The sequence below is a fragment of the Dermacentor silvarum genome, chromosome 11, assembly GCF_013339745.2.
Source record: "Dermacentor silvarum isolate Dsil-2018 chromosome 11, BIME_Dsil_1.4, whole genome shotgun sequence".
NCBI classification, from domain to species: Eukaryota; Metazoa; Arthropoda; class Arachnida; order Ixodida; family Ixodidae; genus Dermacentor; species Dermacentor silvarum.
The window spans coordinates 32,585,801-32,610,788 of record NC_051164.1 but is presented as its reverse complement, the minus strand read 5'-3'; the positions used below and the strand labels follow the sequence as shown (position 1 = coordinate 32,610,788).

Below are 24,988 nucleotides of genomic sequence, written 5' to 3'. Positions count from 1 at the left end.
TATGTTGTTTGCATATAATATAGTACTAAGCTGCGGTTTCAGCTTTTTCTTGGATCCGAGGTCTGTTATATCTTTTGCAGCCGACAGTACAAGTGTTCAAAGAAGGGCAGCTGCTCCCTTTCTGTCGGCATGGGTGTTATCTTTAACAGTTTGAAAAGCAAAGCCTTCGCTTGCACTCTTGCAATTGGTCAGAATTGGACTTTCATCAGCAAAGGCACAATTTCAACCAATCACACGAGGAAAAGCAAACAGTTTGCCTTCCAAACTGTTACAAGATCACGCCCCATGTTTCTGGTTGTCATTCACCAGTATTATTAAAAATCTTATGCAGGGATTTTATCCTGTACTTTATTTTACTTACATGCACCCTGTCTCTGTCTCTTGCAGGATGATGTCGCTCAGGCAGTACTTAAACGTGCGCCACTGTTGTGACGATAGCAGGGCTAATCGGTACCCTGCTCGATAAATAAAGTAGATTACCTGAGTCAGAGTGCAGTAGGAACCAATCAAATGCACCACAGGCATCTAAGTCCGTCTCCATGTGCGAGCTTGTCATTCACGTGTATCTACAGCAGGTTCATTTCCGTTAATTGATCTCGACGAAATCGATAGAAATGATCGAATGATCCGGCCGGTGAAATTGTAAAGCATAAAAAGAAATGCCCAAACATGTGGTGTAATACGCGATTCTAGCGAGCACCTAATTTTTAAAGCGAAGCTTCCTTTGCATTTCCCCCTTGGGGCTGCTTTTGGCTAGTGGCTAAGACAACTTAGCCACTAGGTATGCGCCATTGCGACAAAAATCAAATGTATATGTCTCTCTTGACAATCGCAACCTTTAATACAAAGTAACATAACATGCATCCCAATTCTGGCCATAAGAAATAGGATAAACCCTGCGGAGTTTGCCTTCACAGAATACTCTCCAATCTCAAAACGGGTTTTTGTTGCTGTCTATGGTCCACAACAAATTGCCCTCCTTGTGATCCACTGCATTTGATATTCGGCATTTTTTGAACTCTGGAATGCCAAAAATACAAGAGACGGGTCTGTTGCTATCCGAGCATGCATTTTTGGGCAAAAGATAAATTCACATTCCCCCTAGCAGACGGGTTCTGCAGCCATTATGAACAAGATTGGGTTTGGGCACGTTCATGCTGACCAGCCAAGTTCGAATTCCAGCAAGGGCCAACTTCTGGGTTGAAATATGTATGGGTGCAGGCTGGTGGGACATTGAATTAATGGAAGTACAAGTAGTGTTTTCATAAACTTCTGTAGTGGGTATCCCCCTTCCGTTTACTTACACAGTCTTTCTCTTCTTTTGCAGGACGAGGCTGCCCGGGCAGTGATGAATTGAGGCGGCAACATTGTTTCGTTGTTTATATATAGTATCTTTTTTGGTTATTGCGTGACACACAACAATGCTAATCTGTACACTGCTAGACAAATAAAACAGATGGAATGTCGGGTCCAAGCTGGAGGCATGCGTGGTGGTGGCCGCCCCCGCCTAGAGCCGTACGTGCGTGTCGGCCATGTCGATGCAGATCTTGAAGTACACATATGGGTAGTACTCCTGCTGCCCCATGTTCAGGCCGGGAATGTCCTGCGAATGAACAGCCCCAAAGATCCGTTCTCTGAGATGCTGGGCATACGTGGCAACCTGTGACCTCTGAAGTTTGTAAAGCTTCTCGCAACGGCCAAATGCAACAAAATTTTGGACCACTCTTCCGATAGTGTAGATACAAAGCAGCCTCTGTGTAAAATTTGTTTGAAATATGACCGGATATTCTGCAAAAAGCTTGCAACAATAGACATTTTTGTTACGAAACTGGAAAAAAAAAAAAATGCTGTCATTACGGTCTGCTGGAAATGTTGAACCCAGAATGTTGAAAACCAGAGCAGGGCCTGGGCTTGATCTTTGAGATCAGGCAGCGCCCACAGCGTGCCGAAAATCTCGGAGGCCATAGCCCCAGATATGCGTCATATCCACGAAACACCGGGTGCCCACGTCTTCGGCTTAGATGCTATTTGAAGGCTGTTAGGAAATTAGACCAGCCCTGTGGCTTTGCCAAGATTTTCACATGTATATAACATTTACAGACAACTATCCGAGGTGAAATTTCATTGCACTTGGGCTTCGTAGAACGAGTTCGCTCAGCAACGGTCATCCACAAGCCCTGCAGACTCACATCGACGGGCCCCTGCGCAATGCTGGTGTCGAGGTGGCTGTACAGCTGGTTCAACACCTCGCGCAGTCGCTTGGCCGTCTTCTTCTGCGGCTGCAGCAGCATGCCCTGGAAGTTCACCGGCAGCCCGTACCTGCAATGTTGTTACGGCACTGAAGGGTCGACCGGGAAACCTTCACAACTCAAAACTGTGCAACCTGTTGAACAACGATTTGTAAAGGTGGCTGCTCAGTCCATGGCAAAGAGTTTCCTACAAAATATTACTAGAGGGAACCTTGGCGCTGGTGCGTGTGGAAGCTGCAAGCAAGGGAATTGAAGGTGTATGCAGTTCAACCTCATTATAATGAACTTTAATCTGATGAAATTCTTGATATAACAAAGTATTTAACATTTTATAACTTGTTCATGCATTTTGAGCCTCAATACAACGAAGATTGTTAAGGCCCGATTTCAATATAATGAAATTTCATCGCCGCCACAAAGGAATACAGAGACAATAAATGAAAGCTTCTGCAGACGCAGATAGTCAACTGGTTGAATTACACGCGGCTCCTAGTGAACGCACCTCTCAAATCGAGCGGCATGAGAACGCAATCAAGCGAAGCACCTTTTCCCGCTTAGCATGCTTCACCGCATAACACGGCTGTATTGTGGCAAAGCTAACTCTAAAGGCAAATACTGCCAAGTGAATCAACGGCGTGTTCTGGCCTTTTGTTTAGTTCAACCAGTTTCGTCGGTCCCGTCAGGATCGAATTAACGGAAGTCAACTGTACTCCCATGAAGATGAATTGGAAGGGACCATGAAAATCTATTCGTCCTAACATAAGTTGTCTAAAAACTATGTACTATTATTCCTCGTGCACCCAAATGTCTACAACACAAGACAAGAAATGAAGCAGCGAAAAGGCAGATGTAAAAACAGCCGTTTAATTGCATTTACATGAGACAAAGCGGTGTTGCTCTGTACGCTCTTCTTTAAGTCACTGAGTAGCTGCAGCTTGCCGGCACATTGCAGACCTGTGCTCTGTCAGAAGTGCTGTCATTTCACCTAGCTTGCTAAAAAATATTTTCAGTGCTTTTATGTTTCCACAATGTAGTCGGGGCGTTATCAGGTGCATCATAGGTCCATTTGACTTGCTTGTACTACTTGAACTAGTTCAGGCGCTGGTGCACTTCGCTATTCATTTCACCAGTGCAACGTGCCGTTGTCTGCATGTCGTCATTCATTTTGCCTGGTGCTGGTTTTGTGCAAAACAAGTTCACAGCACTGCTTGTACTTGTGGGAGAGGTAGTATGGGACTTGTGCAGGAGGTGCCGGGACAGTTCTGTACGAGCATGGAACTGGCACTGAACCGCAATGAACTAGTTCAAGAAGTGCAGGGTAAATTGAATGAACCCTGTGCGTGAGTGAGCACAGCTGGTTCTTGTGGCTCCTGGGCAGCGTCCTCATATCATTATCATCAGCCCGCAAAGGCACCTCGAAGACTTTCTTAATTATGGTAACAGCCGTGCAGGCTTCTACGTCATTGTCGATAATGGCCTAGTCGCTTATGTCTACAGAAACACCATTTGCTTCTCGCGTGGCTAGCAGAGTACCTCCCTGCTAAGCCAAGTAGCAGGCATCAGCGGAGGCTGCAAAATTCGGGATAACCAAATTTCAAGTTCGCGTTAGGCTTCATTGACACTTGGGAAGTGAAAAAAGAGGGGAAATCTCCAAAGCAGGCAGAAATTCTTTTCTACGCATGTCCAAGATGTTCACATCTGTTTTGCCACCGCTGCTTTTGCATAATCGACCTACTTTGAGCACATTTGTCCACATGGTGGCACTCGTCACCACACCATTTCAAGCAGTACAGGTTCATTCACTGATCCATTGGTCATCAAAATGAATTTTTCTAGGGGGTGATTGTGTGCAACTTTTCCCACGCTGATTTTTAACAAACAAATGGAATAAATAGTTTTAATCGATTTAAGCTTTTCTTTTCTGGAGATGCATAGCGAGCAACTGAAGAAGCGGACGCCCCGAAAGCGGCGGTGATGAATTTGCCCGGCTCTTGGCAATCTTCATCCAAATCTCGTGCTTGTGAAATGTGTCTTTGTAGAGGCTGTGAGTTTTGTCGTATACCACCGAGTAATTTTTCATCGTGTCAATTACCATCGCCGCTGACACTTTTGGTGCCATTTTTAATGTTTCTATGTCAGTGCAGCTTTTGGTGAAGCAGAATGACACTATGCTTTCACCGAGGCAAAAAAAAAAAAAAATCAGCCCAGGACCAATCTGGTTCACCGCTTGGTTTTTCGGCCACTTAAGGCAGAAAAGCGAGCACATTACTAGGCAATTTTTTCCGCTTCCACCTGCTTAAAAACAAGTGTGAATGCAGCCTTAAGCAGATTTCTTTAGAATTGAGTCTACAGGACACCAACAAATGTCCACACACATTTTCTCATATCTGATGATTCGGCTTGGTGTTCGTCTTAACGGAAGCCTACTGTACGTACATGTTGCTCCCATCAGAAGGTAGCCGGCCATCAAGGCCGAGAATTGACTCCACAACACGATGCTTATCGGTAAGAGCACCCCAGCTGCTGAGCGACCATGAAAGCAACCACACGGAGGCATGTGAAGCTCACCTCAGAACCGACTCGACAAACATCCGCAGGGCCTTGACGTGGACCCAGGCAGTGAAGGCTTCGCTGAAGTTCACTTTCAGCCAACGTATCAGCAGCCCCTGCAACAGGCAGGAAGAAGGTCACTCACACTTGAATGAATGATGGGACAGGAAACAATTCTGAGCAATTACAGCAATAACTGAAGGACCGAAAATGCATGCAACATTGGGCTAGTTAGTTTGCCTAAAAAGGCATGGGAACAAACGATGACAGACTAGAAGGACACTGCACGAGCACTGTACGGTCTTTCTTGTCTCAGTCCTCGGTTGTGCTCGAAGTGCCCAGAAAGCGGCCGAGGGGCCGTTTGAAACGGCGCTGGGCTGTGGACACGCAGCACACTGATCTCGCCGTTGCAGGACTTCACCCAGACAAGGGCTACGACCGAGAGAAATGGAGACCAAGGTATAAAAGAGCTGACCCCTCAATCAAACGGGATTAAGGCCGAGGAAGCGAAGTTATATGTTGTCTTGTATGCGAGCTATTTCGCAAAACAGCAGCACCCAGCAGCCACTGTTGGCAAAGTCCAGGAAGGTTTACAAAGAAAGGTTTGTTTTAGAAATGAAAGTTTGTAGGGGTGTGCAAATACCAAATAGTGGATATCGAATCGAATGTTGAATCAAATTAAAAAAAAAAAAACTGAATATCCACATTGAATATTCAATATCAGAAAATTTCCACCAAATTGAATACTTGCAAATTTTGGGCAATGAAATACGGTGCTGCAGATGCTTGGGAGTCTCCCAGCATTTAATAACGAGAATGCAGCAAGCTATCAGTAACTTAAGTACGTAGAAATAAAGATATGCACTAGTATACTCTTATTAAAGGCAACACTAAAATTAGTATGCCAATACTGATTACAGCTTAGTTCTAGTATATGAAGGTCTAGATAATGTTTTTTATCAATACAATTCTTGTTGAATAGAATGAAGGGCTTTTTCCCCTCTGAAACTAATGAATTAAGGACATTCTGTTGTACTGATTACCGATGAGGTTCTCAGTTTTCTAGTGAACCTGTGTTTTGATTTCCAGTTTCCTCCAAAATACAGAAGAGCTATTCCAACTTTACAGCGGGTGGGTTATTTAAGGCCAATCTGTGCGACAGATGAATGACAGCGCATCATGTGACTTGATCACCACACCGTGCATAGCCCGTGCAGACAGAAAAGAGCAGGCACTGTCCACGCTTATCATTGTCAGGTTTGGCCTGATTTGCCACTTACCAAAGATTCTGAAATCTTTATTATTTCTGCTTTTGAAAGATGCAGATAGCAGAAGCGCAGAAAAAGCTGTCAGATACAGCTTGACAAAGCCGCAACCCCTTTCGCTTGGCAGCGGCTTCACAGCAAGGCTTTTGAAACAAAGGTAATTTCACAGTGTAAAAACAGTTAAACAATAATGCGCAAGTACAAAAGAAAACAAAACAAGATTATACAAATCTAGAAGGTCGTGGTTTATTCATGTGAGGCACCCTCCCCTCCTCCATTTCCTTTCTGCACAACTCTCATGCCCACCGTTTAAACTCAAAACTAGTCTTGTCACGAGTTGCACCAAGCTACAAAAAGAAAACAATGTGTATCTACAAATGACGTCGAGAACAAGAGGCCGCCATACTGTGTGTCACAAAGATGAAGGCTGTGAACAACTTCATTGCCATCTTGTACACTCTCTTTCGTTTGTCAGCTTCCCAAGTGTCACGCGGATGCTGCAAATAGATCTGCATTGATTCGGCACCAAAATTTAAAGTGCAATTGGGTTTAATGGCCTAAGCAGTAGAGCCGTCACGAAAATTCACTGCTGGCTGATGTGGTAACGGGCTGTCGCAGAACGCTTGGCACTAATATGATTGTACAAGTGGCTCATCAGTGATCGGTCCCGATATCACGCGTGCGAGTTAGATTGACGGCTGCGTGCCTATTGGTGGCTAATCGGCCCCGATCTCTGCACATGCTGTCGTACTTTACGAAACAACCGTGCTGCTTCTCTTGTCTACGTTGTGTTATTTGAATTGGTTCTGTCGGCCCAGACAAACATTGTACCGAAGGAGACAACCCCGGCTGACGCCGCACTGTTCTGCAAATTGCGACGTTCGGGTGCTGTGTGTGTGTGATCCCCGCATTGGGCCGACGAAGAGTCCTTGCAGTGACAACGTCCGCTACTGTGTCAGCCAGAGATGCCTGTCCGCAGCGCACTTCGCGCTACTTTTGCGTCGAAAACGAAGTGAAACACTTGCTTTGACGGCATCGAGCATGAAGGACTTCGCGGCACACGTGACCTGTGGCACTGCACGGTTCTCTACACCGAATAGATCGAATACAGTCGAAGCCACCTATTACAAACAATAATTGTTATGACTGGGTTGCTTGAAAAAAAAATCAAAATAGGGGGATATAAGGCTGTTGTGAGAAAACTATAATGGTGGGGAGGAGGCCAGTGGCCCTCCCCACCACCTTCCTCCATCTGGCTGATAACTCTGCTTCCTGTGCACTTTGATCACGTGTAACAGGCTGTCGGCGTTCAAGAATGGTACTGCTACAACAACTGCAAAGAGGGGTCACGGGCGGCAAGGTAACATGCGAACTCCGCCAAGGCATCGCTATGGTGGCATCAAAAGGGGCCTTTTAAAAAATGCGAGATGGTTGCCGCGGCAGCCACTCAGCTTGAGAAATCCAGAAGAAGTGCTGGGGCGAGATCGCCACAAGCATCTCGCCACGTACTTCTCACTGGCTTGCACGAGAAAACCGCATGGCCATCAGCCTTGCTTGGTTTACGTGAAGCTTGCCGACATCCTTCTCCAAGGCATCCACGTAGTGCGGCAGAAGGTCCCTCGTGAAAACGAAGCCTCAGAGGGACTGAATCATTTGCAGAGCCTCCTGCGAGGACAACGTTGAGGCAGCCTGCCCTACCATCGTTGATGCTGCTATCATCGTTGTCTCTGTCACCGTCGCTATCTGATGCAAGCACGTTCGCGATGATTGCCTCATCGGTTAAAAGGAATTAGTATCCATATCTATAGCAGTGCGCTTTCTTTTCACCGGCAACGACGTGCATTGCCGATGATCAGTGGACGGATCAGCCATCTTCCATTTTGGCAGCTAGTCAAACGAGGCTGAGAAACCACGTGGCCAGGAACAACTTCGACGCAGCCAACAAAAACGAGCGCGAGTGACTTAATCCATTTGCAGAACAGCACAGAATGAGGGGCCAGCAAGCGATCTGGCAGCAGCGCTGTTGGTGCAGTCCATTCGTGTTCGGAGGGGTGCAAGAGCGACGGGAGAGAGGCGCGCAAGGCTGGCGATGCAGAGATGGCTGGAAAACAGGTTCCATTGTACGAGCGCGTGACGACCGTTGGGGTGACAGGAGATCGTGCAGCAGCTCAAATTTCTTTTTCTTTTCAAGGATTTCACATTGCATTACCTTTTGGCACGGACACCCAGTAGCGAGACTTCATCGTTATAACCGATAATGCGGCACGGGGGAATTGTAATAAGCGTGTTATTTCACCACAGAAAACATACAAAAGTTGACGGTGCAGCAGCTTCTCATTTTTATAACCAATATATTGTTAAAACCGGTATCATCATAAGTGGGTTTGACTGTATTAGAAAAATTGAATAGCTGATATTCAATTTGTAAATAAAATTATTTGAATGTTCACTATTTGATTTGATTCGGTGACACTAGTATATTTGCACACCCCTAAAAAATTTGCCCTCCATCACTGCCACTGGGATACGCACTGCAAAACGTGTACATGGAAGCCACTTACGTATTGCTTTTTCTTGTCGCTCTCCAGTTTGGCAATCTCGTTCTTGCCGGCCAGCAGTGCATTCTCATCATACACGAAATCGCGGACCACAAATCTGCACGAAGCAAGCAGAATCATGTGCAGGGCTTCACACCGCTTGCAGGATTTATTCATGCAGTGCACTCGACTCAAAATTTGACACTAGTTTAAAACGAGTGAGAAGAATAAGGAAAACTAAGGGGCTCAATTTTATTCATTACTTACTAGATGAAGCCAACAGACAATGAAGCCAGTGAAAACATGGGGAAGACTAACTTACTATAAAATTTAACTGAAACGCAGAAACAATAACGAATATCAAAATCAAAATGAGACGAAAAGACAACATAACGAGAGACGGATTTCGGTCAGTAACAAGCCTGGGAAAAGCTTTGCCACCTTTTGGTGCATGAGTTGCTCGGATTTGCATGTATCTGCGAAGGATTTCTTGTTTCCTTCAACTTACTTTGCGTAATATGTGACTGTGAGCACACAATAACGAGAGATGTATTACTGGCAAACAAAAAAGACTATACGACGATTTCATTCCATGAAAGCTTTAGTTACGTGGAATAACCTTTACCCACTACTGAGTGGAGCAGCATGTTCCTGTTACCAGTCGCCACAGTGCACCGCTTGCACTTTTGCACTTGCAACCAAAGCAGAGGTGCGACATATGCTGGAAGCACAAATATGTGCAAATAATACGCTTGACTTTTGACTTAATGTGAACTTTCGACCACAAGTTGTAGTTGTAACACATTAAGTAGTTATTCTGTAGGAAGTGTCAAAGGTTTAAAACGATTCCTCTGAAGAACACACGGAGTAATACTTCCATGTGCACACTATAGTTGCGCAGCTTCCACAGTATTGCCAGCCAAGTACGAAAGGGAGTAGACTTTAGAACACGTTTACACCCTTTGGAGTGTATCTTGTCGCCGAACGCTAACTGGTGTCTGTCTGGCTCGCGCTTTCTTTCTATGGAAATTCTGCACTCGCTACTTTCCCGTCACGAATGCTATGGCATGCTGATAACGCACATGCCATTTGTGACGGGGAAGTGCCGGGTGCACAGCAAAAAAAAAAAAAAAAAGAAAAGAAAAGCACTCAAGATAGATGATGATTATTGTTTCGGGACAAGATACGCGTCAAAGGGTGCAAACTTTTCTTAGTGCATACGCTAGGATGAAGATGGCGAGTGGTGCTCACTTGTTTTCTCGGCAGTGGAGCTTGAACTCGTCCACCACTTTGTGGAACAGGGTGACTGTGAACAAGCCGTGCTCGTTATCCTCGTAGACCAGCCTGCAAGGTCATCACAGGTGGTTACACACTGTTTAACACGTCATCGAAGCAAGCTAGCAGCACAAAAAGACGCTACTTTAGCCTCAATCAAAATGAAAGTCCTAAAGTAAAGTTGAAGGCCACGTGTAAGGTACAAGTTTTGTTGCCTGCTTTGAAAAAATTAAATCGCTCGTAACTCAAGAATTTATTTAAGGCCTTCATTCAGCGGGGTTTTATTATTTATTCATTTACACTCTAACAAAGGCTGTGAGCAGGAGTAGAAGTACAAAATTGAAGACTACATAACGATACATCGTTGAGAAACAATACAATAGAAAGGCACGCTTCACATTTTCAGCCCAAGTTGAACAAAACTAAGCAAGCAACATATACTTATATAATTTTTTTTACGATGAACTATTGACCAAAAAAGTTTACGGACAACGGGATCTCAGAAAGCGCTAAATATCCGAGCAGCTTTTAAAAACAGCCAGTAAAACCGTATATCACCATGTTGTTCGCATGTACCAGTAGAGGCTGAAAATGGGAATACCAGGCTGCGTTTTGAGGCTGCGGAGATATTCAGCTTTTTGTCAGATCCCTTGGTCCGTTAACATTTCTGGTCGATAGTACATTTACATAGACACAGTGCAGTTCTGCATGCACGTGTGACGACCTGTGGTCAGGTGTATCTGTGCCTATCACTTTGCGAGTCCCCCACGACAAGGCTACAAAGTTGCACATTGAAATATTAGGGACACTGTAGTATTTCCTTGTACTTAGGTGAATGCACATTTTCCGATTGTGACAATTTGAGAAATTGTGATTGTGACAAACTCTGACCAGTTTTCATCAAACCTTGGATTACGTAGTATTGAGGGCTCCAGATTAAGATTAATTTCAACTGCCTAGGGTTATTTAGTGTGTGCCTAAAACTACGTAAACAAACATTTCTTTCCATTCTGCCTCTAGTGGAAGGTGGCTACAGCAGTTGGGTATCGAACCTGTTGAATTGAATTTAACTGAATTCTGGGGTGTTATGTGCTGTTACTATCGGCCAGCGGAGGCACGAGCCACTTCTGATTCCTGCGACGAATTGCTTCGTGAACCTGAAATTACATCCTATGGGAAAGACCAGCGGCGACAACATGGCAAGACGCATTACGAATGTGTGTGTTGCTGGATGCCACTTGGTCGCCGACCTTGACGCTGGAACCGAGAACCTCTTGGGAAAGTACATTCTACGCTGTTTTGTTATGGGTACTGCTAGCCGCCATAGCCGTTCGACAGACGAAACAGCTAATTGCTGGGCCATTCCAGAAGCCAAGATGCGCTAATTGAGTCAAGTGTGACACCCCCTGTCTACGGGCATCCACACCTTTCTCTGGGACAGTGAGCCGTGTGCGCCCGAGGCTTCTTTTCCAAGTGTGTTCAGCGAACAAAGGCGCCGGAGTGATTATGCGTTATCCTCACCCTCAAGGCGGAACCTTCGGTGACTTTTGACGCTCCGGTTGGAGGAAGGTGTGACTGCAGATTTCCTAGGCCTAGGGATCTAGGGAGGACAGCGGGCATTTAAGTGGACTTTTCGGCTCATCTGGAGAGTGCTCTTCCAGAAAGATGTAGTAGCTCCGACATGGTACGAGAACGATGTACTGCGCTCCGTATTCCGGCCAGTACGTGTATCCCCTTGTTCGGTAAATAAGTTTGCCTATCCTATGTAAATGAATCCCCTGTTCCGTTTCCCCTGCCTCTCGACCTCATACTCATTACTAACGAAGCAACCCTCGTCAAGTCTGCTCGGACGACAGCGTGGGACCGCTAAGCCTCCGTGTGACGCCTTGGTAGCGCAGGCCAGCTACCTGTTAAGTGACACACTGGTGGCGTAGGCTAGAGTTTGACGTCAGACCCCGAGACCACGACTCCCGAATCCTACAGTGCCAAAACCAGGATTTGATTAGGAGGCTCGCCGTGGTGGGGGGACTCTGGATTAATTTTGACCACCAGGGGATCTTTAACGTGCCCCCAATGCATGGGACATGGGCGTTCTTGAATTTTGCCCCCATCGAAATGGGGCCACGGCGGCTGGGATTTGACCCTGCGACCTTGTACTCAGCAGCGCAACACCACAGCCGCTAAGCCACCGTGGCGCGTGGTATTGAACCCGTGACCTCATGCTTAACAGTGTGACCCCATAGTCAGAGAGCATTCCATTGCTAATGCTCAAAAACACAGCTTGCTATATCCCTGTCACATTGGCATATTTAGTGCCACGTTGAGCGAGTGTCAATTGGCGTCGTTGTCAAGCTGTCACACGAGAAAGTGCAGTAACGTGAAAGAGTTGGCATGAGATACTCCTTCCGGTACATACAGCTACCCCAAACTGTGCAGCCTCGCCAATAGTAGCCGAAAGGGCAAACAAGGGCATCAAAAAACAAAGAGGTTTAGTACCATTGCACAAGTATTACTCCAATTGCATTTGCTTTAATCGGGGAAAAAAAACTGTCTGCGCATACACTGCTAAATTTTGACCAGCCACAGGTACTGCGTTGTTGCCCCGCATGCATTACAGTTAATTAGAATATTATACAGCTAAGCAATGGCGTTGCCGTCCAAGCAGCTTCTGTGACTGCACTTAATATGCCATAACTACATAAAGCCAACAGACAACGAAGCCAAGGAAAGCATCGGGGAAATTAAGTGTAGTTGAAATTGGAATGTAGAAAACAATAAAGAAACGGGAAATGAAAGTGGACAAAAAGATAACTTGTCGCCGGCGGGAGCCGAACCCACAACTTCCGCATTGTGTGTGCGTTGCACTACCAATTGTGCTACGGAGACGGCCATCAATTCGTCCACTAACTTGGGTATTTATGTTTACTAGATCTAGCCCTAGGAGTGTTAGCCAGCGCCACTCAGAACCATGGTGGGCGGATGTGGAACATCCTTTCTAGCCCGATGGCGTCACGATACACGTGATCTTGGGAGAGCAGGCATGTGGCTAATAAACCCTCGCATGCTACCTAATGACATCAAGGCTGCCAGATTCGAGACCCTCGTAATGAAATATGAAAGAATGGGAACCGAGGGGCTCGATTTTATTAGTCATAACCACATAAAGCCAACACACAACGAAGCCAAGGAAAGCATCGGGGAAATTAAGTGTATTTGAAATTGGAATGTAGAAAATAATGAAGAAAAGGGAAATGAAAGTGGACGAAAAGATAACTTGTCGCTGGCGGGAGCCGAACCCGCAACCTCCGCATTACGCGTGCGTTGCACTACCAATTGTGCTACGGTGACGGCCATCAATTCGTCCACTAACTTGGGTATTTATGTTTACTAGATCTAGCCCTAGGAGTGTTAGCCAGCGCCACTCAGAACCATGGTGGGCGGATGTGGAACATCCTTTCTAGCCCGATGGCGTCACGATACACGTGATCTTGGGAGAGCAGGCATGTGGCTAATAAACCCTCGCATGCTACCTAATGACATCAAGGCTGCCAGATTCGAGACCCTCGTAATGAAATATGAAAGAATGGGAACCGAGGGGCTCGATTTTATTAGTCATAACCACATAAAGCCAACACACAACGAAGCCAAGGAAAGCGCTGGCGGAGCCGAACCCGCAACCTCCCGCATTAGCGCGTGCTGGTTGCACTAACCCACTTCGTGGGGTACGTGAGATCGGCGGGTTTCGGCGGGAGCCGAACCACTTCACGGCGGGTTTGGCTCCCGCTGGCGAGCATAGTTATCTTTTCGTCCACTTTCATTTCCCTTTTCTTTCATTACTTTTCTACATTCCAACTTTCAACTACACTTAATTTTCCCCAGACGCTTTCCTTGGCTTCGTTGTCTGTTGGCTTTATGTGGTTATGACTAATAAAATCGAGCCCCTCGGTTCCCATTCTTCTTTTGCACTTAATATGTGCATTTCATGACAAGAAAGCAATATTAACTACCCAATTGCAAACACAAATAGTCATTTCAAATGCCTTTTTTAATTGTGGATCATCAGTGCCATCAATTCCAAATTAAACCTTTTGCCGCATAGCATCAAGCTGCCAAAATGGCACTCAGTTAAAAGCGAAGTGCACTCCCTTAAAGTGACACCAAATTGCCAGCCTAAAATAAAAAAAAACAAGTTAAATTTGGGTCACATTGATCACAGTAAAGGCCACCTGTGAATGCCAAACGAATCCACCGGCTATCTCCCGTACTGGTTTCAAGTGGGGAAAAGGCACTCACTGGGAGGAGTATGGAACCACCATGTCCGACAGCTTCTCATACTTGGCGTGCCAGTCCTTGAACAGCATTCTGGACAAGCGGCAGAAGGCAAGGAAGCTCAACACAGCGTTTGCAAGACCGAGAAAGCCATCTAAAAGATCTCCGCACAAAGGGCTTTTTGAACCAGCAGAGATGCCTTTTTGCGCAAAACTATGTACATTAACCCTCTGAACATAGTTGCACATCAAAGAATATTAGAACAACTTGTTCACCTTTATTTCTGGCCATGGAGGGCACATTTAAACAGAATAAACGATGAAATGTTATTTGAGTTATAAGTTCATTAATATGATAATTTCTCTGCTAAACTAACCAGAACTGAAAGCTCGCTCTAGCGTATCAAAAATGCTACTGTAGTATATCTGTTCAGTTTCCCATGCTCAAATGAGAATATTGAGATATCAAACGCAGCGCAGCATATACAATACAATGGAAACTACAGGGTTAAACTCTTGCTAAATCGAAGTCACCAGGTAAGATAATGAGTTCTATTATAAGCAGTATATTGTTAAATGTATAAAGGCTCTAACAGAGCCATAGTAACGTGAGATATGCACTCCAACAGCATGGCAGCTCAAAAAACATACCAACTAACTTCGACATAATGAGCATGGATATAACAAATTGGTCAGTGTAATGCAATCTAAAACACTTTTCACTGATATCACTCTATTGAAACAAAGTCATTCTCGACACTGATTAGATTCTGCTGACACCTGTGAGTTGGTTAGGTTCTCACGTGATACAGTTGGTCCCAAGAAGCCGCCCTACTTTGGCTACTAATAACTACTTTCGCAACTCTATTTGTGCCACCAGATTAATAAAAACAAATAGGTCAGAATGTCCAAAGGAGTGAGTTAAACAGCAGGAAACTGCATCACATGCCAGTTCTGCATGCACGTGCGACAATCTGTGGTCAGATGCATGTGCACTTATAATTTTGCGAGACCCCCACGGCAAGGCTGCAAAAGCAGTCTGTGCACCATCACCAGGGAGGGTTTTTTTCGGCAGGCACCGAACCGAGCAGTCGATGACGGCCAGAGCCAAATTAAGGCTCGTTCTTGTTTGGAACCCCTGCCCCATGGTTCAGTGATCAACGGTAGCAGCAAGGAACATCCGCTACAAACCCATGCTGACTGACTGTCAACAACCTTTTGCACTCACTTGGGCACGACGACCAGCAGGGTCGTCAGGTACTCGGAGCCAAGCACAAAGTGGTCCTTGCGCACCAGGTCCGCAAGGCTGCGAACTAACAGGCTGCCCCTGTGAAGGCAAAAGGCCACCAGTGAAAACTGCTGGTCCAGTCCGAATGTCTTTAAACGTTTAATGCCTTTATTGTTTAAGATGCAAGAAATTAAACGTTCATTTCCAACATTTAGAGCACAATGTCACGTGAAGGTGACAGAATTGACACGAATAAACGCACACAAAAGTTCCTGCATGTGTGTGTTAATTCTGCGTACCTATGTCCTGTGCTTCGTCATGCTACACCGTTAGCTGTAAAACTAGTTAGAACAGTAGTTGTAAAACTAGTGTAAAAGCCCCCCCTCCGTTTCACTGTACTCAACCAAAAAACATAGTTTTGTCTGCCAAAGCATAGTGCCGGGGGGTGCTGTGGCAACTAAGCCCCACCTAGCAACACCAAGCAGGCTAGGTGACTATTTGGCACTTACCCATTCCAAAGGGGATGCCAATAAATCATCCTCACCATCATTATCCCACTTTTGTTGTTGAGTGTTCAGATAGATGGTGGCAAACTTGTTATGGAGGTCAAGTAGTTGACAAGGAAGATTTTCTCATTTCGGAGGTTTAGAATGTGAATGAGAAAGGAAGGACCAATAGTTTGCAATAGTTCTTAGTTTTGCAAAACAACTTAATCACAAAATTAGGAATGTGCTAATTTTCTACCATTTTTAAACAATAGTGCTGCATGCTTTTATCATTCAACTAAAGTGAAAGTCGTTGCATGGTCCATTTTACCGTCAAACTTCAAGATGAACTCTGGTATAACAAGTCATCGGATATAATGAACATTAGTGGATATAACAAAGGTGCTCTCATCTCGGATGCAATTTCGTTATACCGTGGTCTGACTTTGTTCTTTGCATATTTTCCTCATGCACTCACCCCAGTGCTCTGTCTTGAATGAAAAAATATGTGCCTCACTCCGCCAATTTGTGGTTGGTTTTTGTCGGTGGGAGCAGCCTGCCCTGTGCTTTATTTCTACGGGAATTCTTGCCCTACATCCAAAGCTAGGTATACAAGTGTTGCAGCATTCTGCCCCCATTGTAATGCGGTTGCTGTGTCCAGGAATCAAAACCTGCAAACTTGCGCTCAATAGAGAAACACCGTAGCACGCAACCTGAATGCAGAGTTCAAATTAAGCAAAAATTCAACTTAAGCTGGCGGTGGCCAGTGCGTACTCACGTGGACTTGCGCTCGATGGACTGCAGCTGCGTCTTGAGGTTGTTGTAGGCGGCCGACTTGCTCTTGAGGTCCGCATCAATCTGGCCAACTTGCTGCAAGGCACCAACACCAACAGTGGCTGCTTGTAGGTTTAGACTCTCTTAAAATGGCACCTTAAAAACCAAACATGGGAATAATGTGCAGTATGCGGATTTGTCTAATCTCCATGCGTGTGGATTCAGGCCCCATCTTGCGGCATGCTTTATACTCCTAAATTACCGAGAAATTGTAGTTCTTCAAACACAACAAGGCGATTAAGTCTCTGCAACAGGCATTATCACTACGAATTGTTGCACTGATAATGCAACATTTCGTTGAAAACGATCAATTTTCAATCACAAAGCCGTATGAAGCCACAAAGACAATCTTTAGGCAAATCCACGCACAGCCGGCTAAACCTTTAGCTAGGCCACGCAAGCACCCGACTTTTCTGTCTTCCAGCACCTCATGACAAAGAGAATTTACGGGGCGGTTGATGTTAAGCATGTCGTCGTGAGCTGAAGACTTGGCTCGCTGTACAGCCCCATGAGTGCTAGTGCGGTGGTAACACTAGGAAGCAACGTGCTGCCAGCGTGGAAGATGAGGGAGAAAAGAGGGAGCATTGTGGGCCGCATGTTCTCATTTATGTAGGTGTGCTTCTATGTGCATACGCACTGAAGCAGTTCGCCTTGCAAATTGAAACAGCATTTACAGTTGGCTATGCACAGAAATTTGGATACGATGCCTGGGCCGGATGTTTTCAATTCTGTGGGGAAATTTGGAGGATTTCCTGCTTGTTGTCCCCCCCCCCCCCCCCCCAATAGCTGCTTATTGAAATACTTCATAAATATTAATAACTAAAAAAAAAAACGCGACCTGTGATGTGTGCTGTGATTTCGCTTCAGCGGAGATGCTGGGCATTCAACTCTGCATGTTTTGCAAGACAAGATCTTGTAGCAGAGAGACAGTTTCACACACGATCATGCGTCAGTCGAAGAGCCGTACCTTGCTGATGATGTCGGTGATGTTCCGAAGGGACTGCTTGATGGGATACTTCGCCATGTCCCACTGGAAGCGCGTCAAGTACGCCTCCAACTCCACTGCGCACAACAAAGGCATCAAGTATGAACACAGCAGCCCAAGTTTCTGATTGAAACTGGCTCCACATCAAGTTCTTTCTTGCAGCCAACTTTTTTTAGTGAGCAAAAAGTCGTCAGTGCAGCCTTTATGAAAACCTAGGCCTGGTGGTTGCTGGCTGGCATGCTGTTTACAAAAATAAATGCCGGGGCTCTACACCCTAAAAGCTACCCTGACAATGAAGAGCCTTTTAATGAAGAGCTACAAATCAATTTATGACCTACAGGTCACTGGGCTTCCTAAATCTGCACTTTTTAGAGATTTTCTTTTTAATGCTCCGTCAGTGTGGCTTGTGCAGCTATGGTGCAGCACCATCGCTGCTTAAACCCACGCAATGTAAGTGCCTGTCACATTATCATGCATTGTTTTTGCTGCTTTGTGATTCAGTAGCTGGGACATTAAAGTCACAGGCGTGCGCAGCACACGCAGCACAGTCACAGCGTAAGCTGGTGGAGCGGCTCAAGAGTAGCTCCAATTTCGCCACCACGCACAACGGGTTTTCGCGGCAGTCTCTTGGCCTCGTTTTGACGAGAACGATCTGAACTATCCGCCCGGCGTCGACGGCGAGCTGCGGCTTGTAATGCTCTCTGCACAGCAGTCTGCTGAGCTCGATAAAGCCTTACAACTGCAACTTACATGTCGGGCACGCTGCGCTTGCATGCATCTTAACCAGATGGTGCCACCATACTGGCGGAGGCTCGGGATCGCATTGATTGCGTGCCTTGTCTTAATCGCATCTCGTCTGCGCCTGCGCACGCTGCTTTTGCAGGCGCCTTACTTAGATAGTGCCACCATACTGGCGGAGGCTCGAGTCGTCTGCGCCTGTGCGTCTGCCCAGGGAGCGTTTATAGGGCATTTTTCCGCTGCCCAATAGCAAGCACTTGCCTGGCTCAGTGGTAAAATATCCGACTCCCGCGCAGCGGGCTGCGGGTTCAATCCCTGGCGGGAACCGGGTACTTTTTTCGCATTTCCGGCGATAGCGGTTACGGTCCCCAACGGCAGCGGACACCATCGCGAACCGAAACGGCTATTGGAATGAGCCCATAACAGCTTATGCTGTAAAACTTTAGGTGTCGGGTTTGAGCACACTCGTTGGGCCCTCGATGGACACCCTTTGCCCTGCCAGTGATAATTTGTGGACATGAAACATCTGCAGACCTGTTGTGCCGCTTACTCAAAAGGTGGTTAAAAAAATTTTACAGAAGGTTTTGGCTTTATACGACAAATGGCATAGCAAAGCTTGTCGGCTGTTGGTGTTGCTCGTGGACCTCATTTTCCGACAGGGCATACCAGGGCAAGAAACCCACGCTGTACAATGCTGGAATTCAAGAGCCATAAACAATGCACAAAATGAAGAAATTCTTATAAACTCTGTTCCAGAGGTCTTTGATGCTGATTACGAGGTGTCCTTAAGGGACAATGACAGCGACGAAGAGGCCATGTTGCTCAAGAAACACTGATTATCCTAACTAAAATAATTTGCATGAGTAAAAATTTGTTTGAATTGTCAGGTTTAACATTTTGCAAAATGTTGAACAACATATCGCCAATAAACAGCATTTGAATTTAAAGGCTGCTAATGTGCTACTTACACAGAAATTCAACTTGCAATTTGGAAAAACAGCCGTCGACAACAATTTATGGAAGCAACAAATGCTTCTTGCATCAGTATTCCTGTACTAACTGTCCAGAAGCCCTTGCTATGCTGTTGTGGAGAATCAGCTTGCAAGGTAGCCAATTATGGTTGAATAATTTGTGTGCTCCATATTGGGTTACACAGCAAACTGTCACATAAAAATGAAATTATGAATTAAAAAAAAATCAAATGTAGTTTGTAGAATGCATTATCTATTACCTATCAGTGTCCTATAACCTCTCAGTGAACCAGTGGTTAGGCCCATGCTTTAATTGCACAAGGCAGAACGTATTTCACACAACCAATAGAAAACAATGGTTATACCCCGGTATAACATTGTTTTTCTATAGGCTATATGAAATCCTTTTTGTCCTATGCTAATCTTCCTTTGTGCAAGGTACAGAAAGAAACCATTTGCGAGTGAGAATTCGATCCTTATTGGGCTCGGTCGTGATTGAAAGTGCCCCATGTGACACCAGAATAAGTGCTGCAAGCCAAAGGGGCTGAAAAGCTGGTGCACTGTGGCAAAAAAACAAAAGAAACATCAACTTAGTCCTTTAATGACAGCACATATAGATAACACCCCCTCGCGATTCCTTTTATTGCCTTGTCGATGGTACGAGCGGCACCCCACCCTTCTTATCACTGCGATTGGCCGACTGTGAATGGTGGGTGACAATGAAGGAATAAAATTGAACAAAAGGAATGCTAACGTTACATTGGCAGCGATTTCATTTACCCAGAATAGTAATACAGTGGTCTAAAATGACCACGCTTAACAATAAAACTCACATCCATTGGCCAGAAGGTTGTCGGCTAACTTGTCCCTCTGATCGTCCAGAACATCACCGAGGTAGCTGGCAACTTTCCGGGTCACCCTGGAAACAGCACCGGAACATCGCTCGTACCCTGACAAATGGTGGCTGCAGCACAATGCTACATACTGTGTTTCATGCACAGCACGCAACGCTGCGGAATCTACGCAAGTAGTGCGGTTACAGATGTGTCACTCTGCAAGTTTCGCTGTGCCACTGTTTCTGGTTTGCAACACTTTATGCGGAATGACTACTTCATGCTTTACAGCTACACAAATCCCATACAATTTGTGCAGCGTTAAGCTTCCAGTATGCAATGTGTTCTGGTCACGAGCGCAAGCGGCGTGCTATATGACATCACATTTCGCGGCATAAACGTATTGCACATGATGTTACATTGAATCGAATGACACTTAGCTACTTTTCGGTTTCGAATGCAAACAGTCAGAAACTATAGCCTTCTTTCTATAGCTTCTTAGCGTTGCCTGCTTATGAAATGGCATAGCATTGCAGATGCAGTTTCCATGGGCATCAAATAACAGTCGCAACTATGACAAGATGAGAAACAACTGTCACTGAGTTGCTCCCAGGCCAAGTAGCTCACTCTGGTGAGCAATGGTAAGTTACGAATGATTGGGTTCAACATCCGAAGACTATGCAGATGCCTCATGTTTCACAGCAGATACAGGTTGGACAGGTAGACAGGCACAATTGCAACACATCAGTATGAAAGAATTACGAAAACATACCAGCTTTGTCTCACTGCTGTTTATGTTAATTACATCATTACGAAACCAATTAAAAAAATTCTGGGGGTCTTACGTGCCGAAACCACAACATAATTATGAGGCATGCCGTAAAAGGGGGGCTCCGGATTAAATTTGACAACCTGGGGTTCTTTAACGTGCACCCAATGCACGATACACAGGCATTTTTGCATTTTACCCCATCGAAATGCTGCTGCCGTGGCCGGGATTTGATTGATTCATGCTTTTGAACATAGTTTATATGTATTGTCACAGAAGTTCTGCTAATATTATCACTCATGTTTTACCTATTGTTTTTGTAGCCCATGTTAATTGATTCAAGTTGTTGAACTTCGTGTATATGTAGCACGAGCGAAGTTTTGCTGATATTATCATTATTGTTTGCCTTTCGGACACCATGTACACAATTGTATACACCAAGATAGTGTATCAACAGCAACAGCACTGATGAAAGTAATGATATTTAATATGTGTCTCATATATTTGGAACACTTATGATTTGAATTGTGTTGCAATTGTGGATAACATGTGTGAAATGTTTTAATAAAATGAGTGGGAAGGTAGACGGCTGGGTGTTCTTGCTTGGTGTCAGTATGTTGTTGTATGTAGCAGGTTCACTTCTTTCACTGTTTTTCCCAATGTCATGCACCAGGCATAACTTTTTAGTGGCTGGATAAGTGCTTTTCAATACACAATAAGCTTTTCAATACACGATATAGTTGATGTTCTCATATTTGATGTTCCTACAGCGAGTTCCCGCATAGAGTCCACATTCTGTAAACTTGACAAAACTCATTAAAGAATTGAAACTTCTTAATATTTTCTGCAGCTGTACACTTTCTATGATTCTGAAGGTGCAAGAAATCTGGTGAAAGTAAGTTTTCAATCATCAGGATAAAGTGGCGTCTGAAAGGGTTAACGATTTGTAACCCCCCACCCACTGTAATGTCTTCTTGGTGCTATACGTAAAGCATAAATAATAAATGCACAGGCAGACCCCCCCCATCTACAAACAGCACTTGACAAAACAGAAAGAGAGACAATACAAAAATTCTCCAATTGCATGTGAAAGCATCCGGCATCAATATCAGGCTAGCATTTGACTTAAGTGGACAGCATACCAACCAAACCCAGAAGATGGGGCTAGGGAATCTTTGAAGACAGACAAGAAATGCCAACAATTTTGATAGTAGCTAGAACCCGTTTCAAAATATAGTATCCAAAAAGGTAGATGTAATTTCTCCATAATTATTACACTTAGCTGGGAAGCAAGTGTAGCCATTGTTATAAAAAACACTAGCAGAATTTTTGTCTCATGCTGCACTAATTATGACACTTCTACATTGTTTCCTAGCACACCAGACCTCCACTTCAGGGAAGAGGGACCTACGTGCTTCCTATTAGTCTAGCTAGACTTGAGATATTTCGTTACTGTTCCCTTAGATGCACTTGTTTATGAGGCAACCTGCATTTTAATGCGACAGCAGTGCTCTAATGTGAATCACAGGGGTAAGCATATGCAGCTCTGTTGGTAAACACCGTTCAGGCTGACTGCCAGCTTACCCTTCCACATAAGTGTCGAGCTTGCCGAGGTCGTCCGAGAGGCCCACCAGCTGATCAAGTGTTCCCACCTGTAAAACAAGGCGGCAAGGTTCCTATATTAGATGCCGTTCCCATCCAATCTCGTCAGACATCGGCACATGGCTACATATGCTCTCTGTGAAAGTCTCTTCCGGGCCCACATTGGGTGCAACATCATATGAAACACTGAAACAGGGGCGGATCCAGGGTAGCGTCAAGGGGAGGGGAGTGCGGTGAGTGTGCACTTTACTAAATTTGCTGGCACAGAAAGCAGTGCCAGTATATTCGGGAGCAAGGCCGAAGCGGGCAGCGCAGCAGGCCTCCCAGGTCCATCAGTGCATTGAACCCAGAAGTGCCTACAGAAGGACTGCATGTTTGTGAAGAGAGAGAGAGAAAGTTAACGGCACACAGGTCAACTAGACGCAAGTCCGGCGGCAAGGGTTCTGAGTGGTGTTGCTGAAGTCGAGGGGCGCGGCACGCTGAACTTAGCATCATAAGTTGGCGGCTGGGCGTTATTATATTTCTTCAATACCTTTTTCTTTTTTACTAGGTCTTACAAGGTGCCATTATTTTGTATTACTGGCAGTACCTCCAAGACACCAAAGCTGCAACATAGACACCGAACCTGGAACCCGGGCTGGTTGATGGATTAGGGCTCGTTGAGGCCTACGCATGCTGGGGGTGTATAAGATCAGCTGTCCGCAATAGCGGACAGCCAATTTTGTATGTGAACACCTCAGGCACACTCCGGCTTCGGCAGCCCCAACCCACTGACCAACCTACTTCTGGCTTTGATCCCCCCGCTGCCCCTTGGGTGCCCTGGAAATCTTGCGCCGCCTGCTTTATTATTATCTCAAATGCTCTCCTGAGGTGTCCATTTGCCAGTTACATCTGCCCTCCTGGAGCAGTAGTTTTAGAAAATTCAATCTATCCTCACGACGAGAAAAGTGCTCCACGACTACTGCAACACCAGTCAGAGCATTGGCTGTCCAGCTTGCTAGCCTATGCAGGGAAAAGGGAGTTATGGCATGAAAAGAAAGAAAGGCGGGAGAACACTGAAGGTGCCACTTCATCCAGATCTGCTTACAGAGTACAAAAACCGCTGGTCATCGAGGTGTCACTTCAGGAACGGTAGCAATTCGTGTGTTGCTTTCTGAGCTTGACATATTGGTTCTGTATGTATGCAGTATAATGTGCGTAGTCTAAGGCGAATCCAAGTCGGTGTCCTGCTAACTATGATGAGCATGCGATAACTGAAAAATGTGCATCGATGTTCCTATTTGTCTCTCTGCACATTTGAGAATATAATGTCCGCTTTTTCTTTCTTTTTTTCGAAAATAAATTAGTTAGAGGGGTGCGCATGTTGTTTATATCATGCGTGTTCTCATTTTTCTGCGCCACCATTCTTGTATAAAACGTGCACGAACGAGCCAAAACAACTTGTTCCACTAAACTGCGATATGGTCCCGAGTTTGGCGAAATGCACTTAGAAGCAAACGAGCACAGGTTACAGAGCAGCTTTTGGCCCTCATTCGCGCCAATCGCGAAGCGTAATTAGACGCTTCTGATGCTCATAACCCGCGCACTAGTTACCGAAAGCTTGCGCGCAAAGTGATTCTTTGCGTTTTGACAATTTTCGTTTACGGAGGTAACGCGTCCTAAGCCAACAAGCGAGCAAACTACTCGCCTTGAGATCAGGAAGGTGAAACTTGTAGTTCGTCGACAAATTGTTCTGCTTGGCCGTGACGCTGCAGAGTTTCTCCCATGTCTGCTGGCAGGTCTTTTCACCCGGAGCCGAGATGAGCCAGAACTCGGTCATGGTGGTGCCTGCCCGACGACGAGGGCTGCCTCCTTGAGAGAACAAAATGCGGGAGTTCTTCAACAAAATGCAAGCACTCCTGGCGCGGTGCGGCCAGCGACCACACGGGAACGTGCGCCCGCGGTCGAAACTCCGTTCCACTAGAGCATCACGACTAAACGGTAGCCTCAGTTCGTCAGCCAACGCTGGCAAACAATCCGACTTCCCTTCTATCGCGTTTCGCACTCTTCGAAATAAACTACGCGCGGCGGTGACCAAACCGAAACGTTAGTTTCGTCGGAGGAGGTGTGCCGCATCGCGGGACTCCGTCGGAACATTCCACGGCATCGGCTCGCGACCGTAAGCTCTGGCGCTGTGCCCGCTACGCTAGAAATCGCATAAAGACGTCGTGGATAGATGGTTCACGCGCTCGAAGGCGAAAGTTGTGCTGTACGTACCCAAGGTAAAACGTTTCCTTACAGCGGTGAAACCACCGCAGAGCCCCGTTCAGCGCCTGTCAGAGGTCCCGTGACTGCAAGGATGGCCCCAGAACGAGCAGCGCAGTGTTGCCAGCGGATCGAAAGCGAAACTCGTGCAAGCA

At 45.7% G+C, this 24,988-nt stretch overlaps 2 protein-coding genes across 3 annotated transcripts in view; one reads left to right on the top strand and one right to left on the bottom strand.

Moving 5' to 3' along the window:
- The window catches only part of LOC119433616 (S-methyl-5'-thioadenosine phosphorylase), a 20,379-nt gene extending 18,905 nt beyond the window's left edge, over positions 1 to 1,474 (top strand). The window contains exon 9 of one of the 2 annotated variants that reach the window (XM_037700869.2): positions 1,328 to 1,474. In XM_037700869.2, coding sequence (XP_037556797.1) covers positions 1,328 to 1,357 — 30 coding nt within the window. In that variant the 3' untranslated portion in view covers positions 1,358 to 1,474. Of the gene's footprint in view, positions 1 to 387; positions 618 to 1,327 lie in introns of those variants that run through there. The other variant, XM_049659340.1, reaches the window with a different exon arrangement.
- On the bottom strand, positions 1,366 to 24,988 carry LOC119433615 (V-type proton ATPase subunit C-like). Its single transcript, XM_037700868.2, has 13 exons — positions 24,846 to 24,988; positions 24,277 to 24,440; positions 22,572 to 22,639; positions 20,219 to 20,304; positions 17,659 to 17,753; positions 16,636 to 16,727; positions 15,373 to 15,471; positions 14,170 to 14,238; positions 9,853 to 9,945; positions 8,626 to 8,719; positions 4,818 to 4,915; positions 2,190 to 2,319; positions 1,366 to 1,603 (listed from the first exon to the last, which is right to left on the bottom strand). Exons 2-13 carry the CDS (start codon positions 24,406 to 24,408, stop codon positions 1,508 to 1,510), a joined length of 1,152 nt encoding a protein of 383 aa, XP_037556796.1. The 5' UTR covers positions 24,409 to 24,440; positions 24,846 to 24,988; the 3' UTR covers positions 1,366 to 1,507.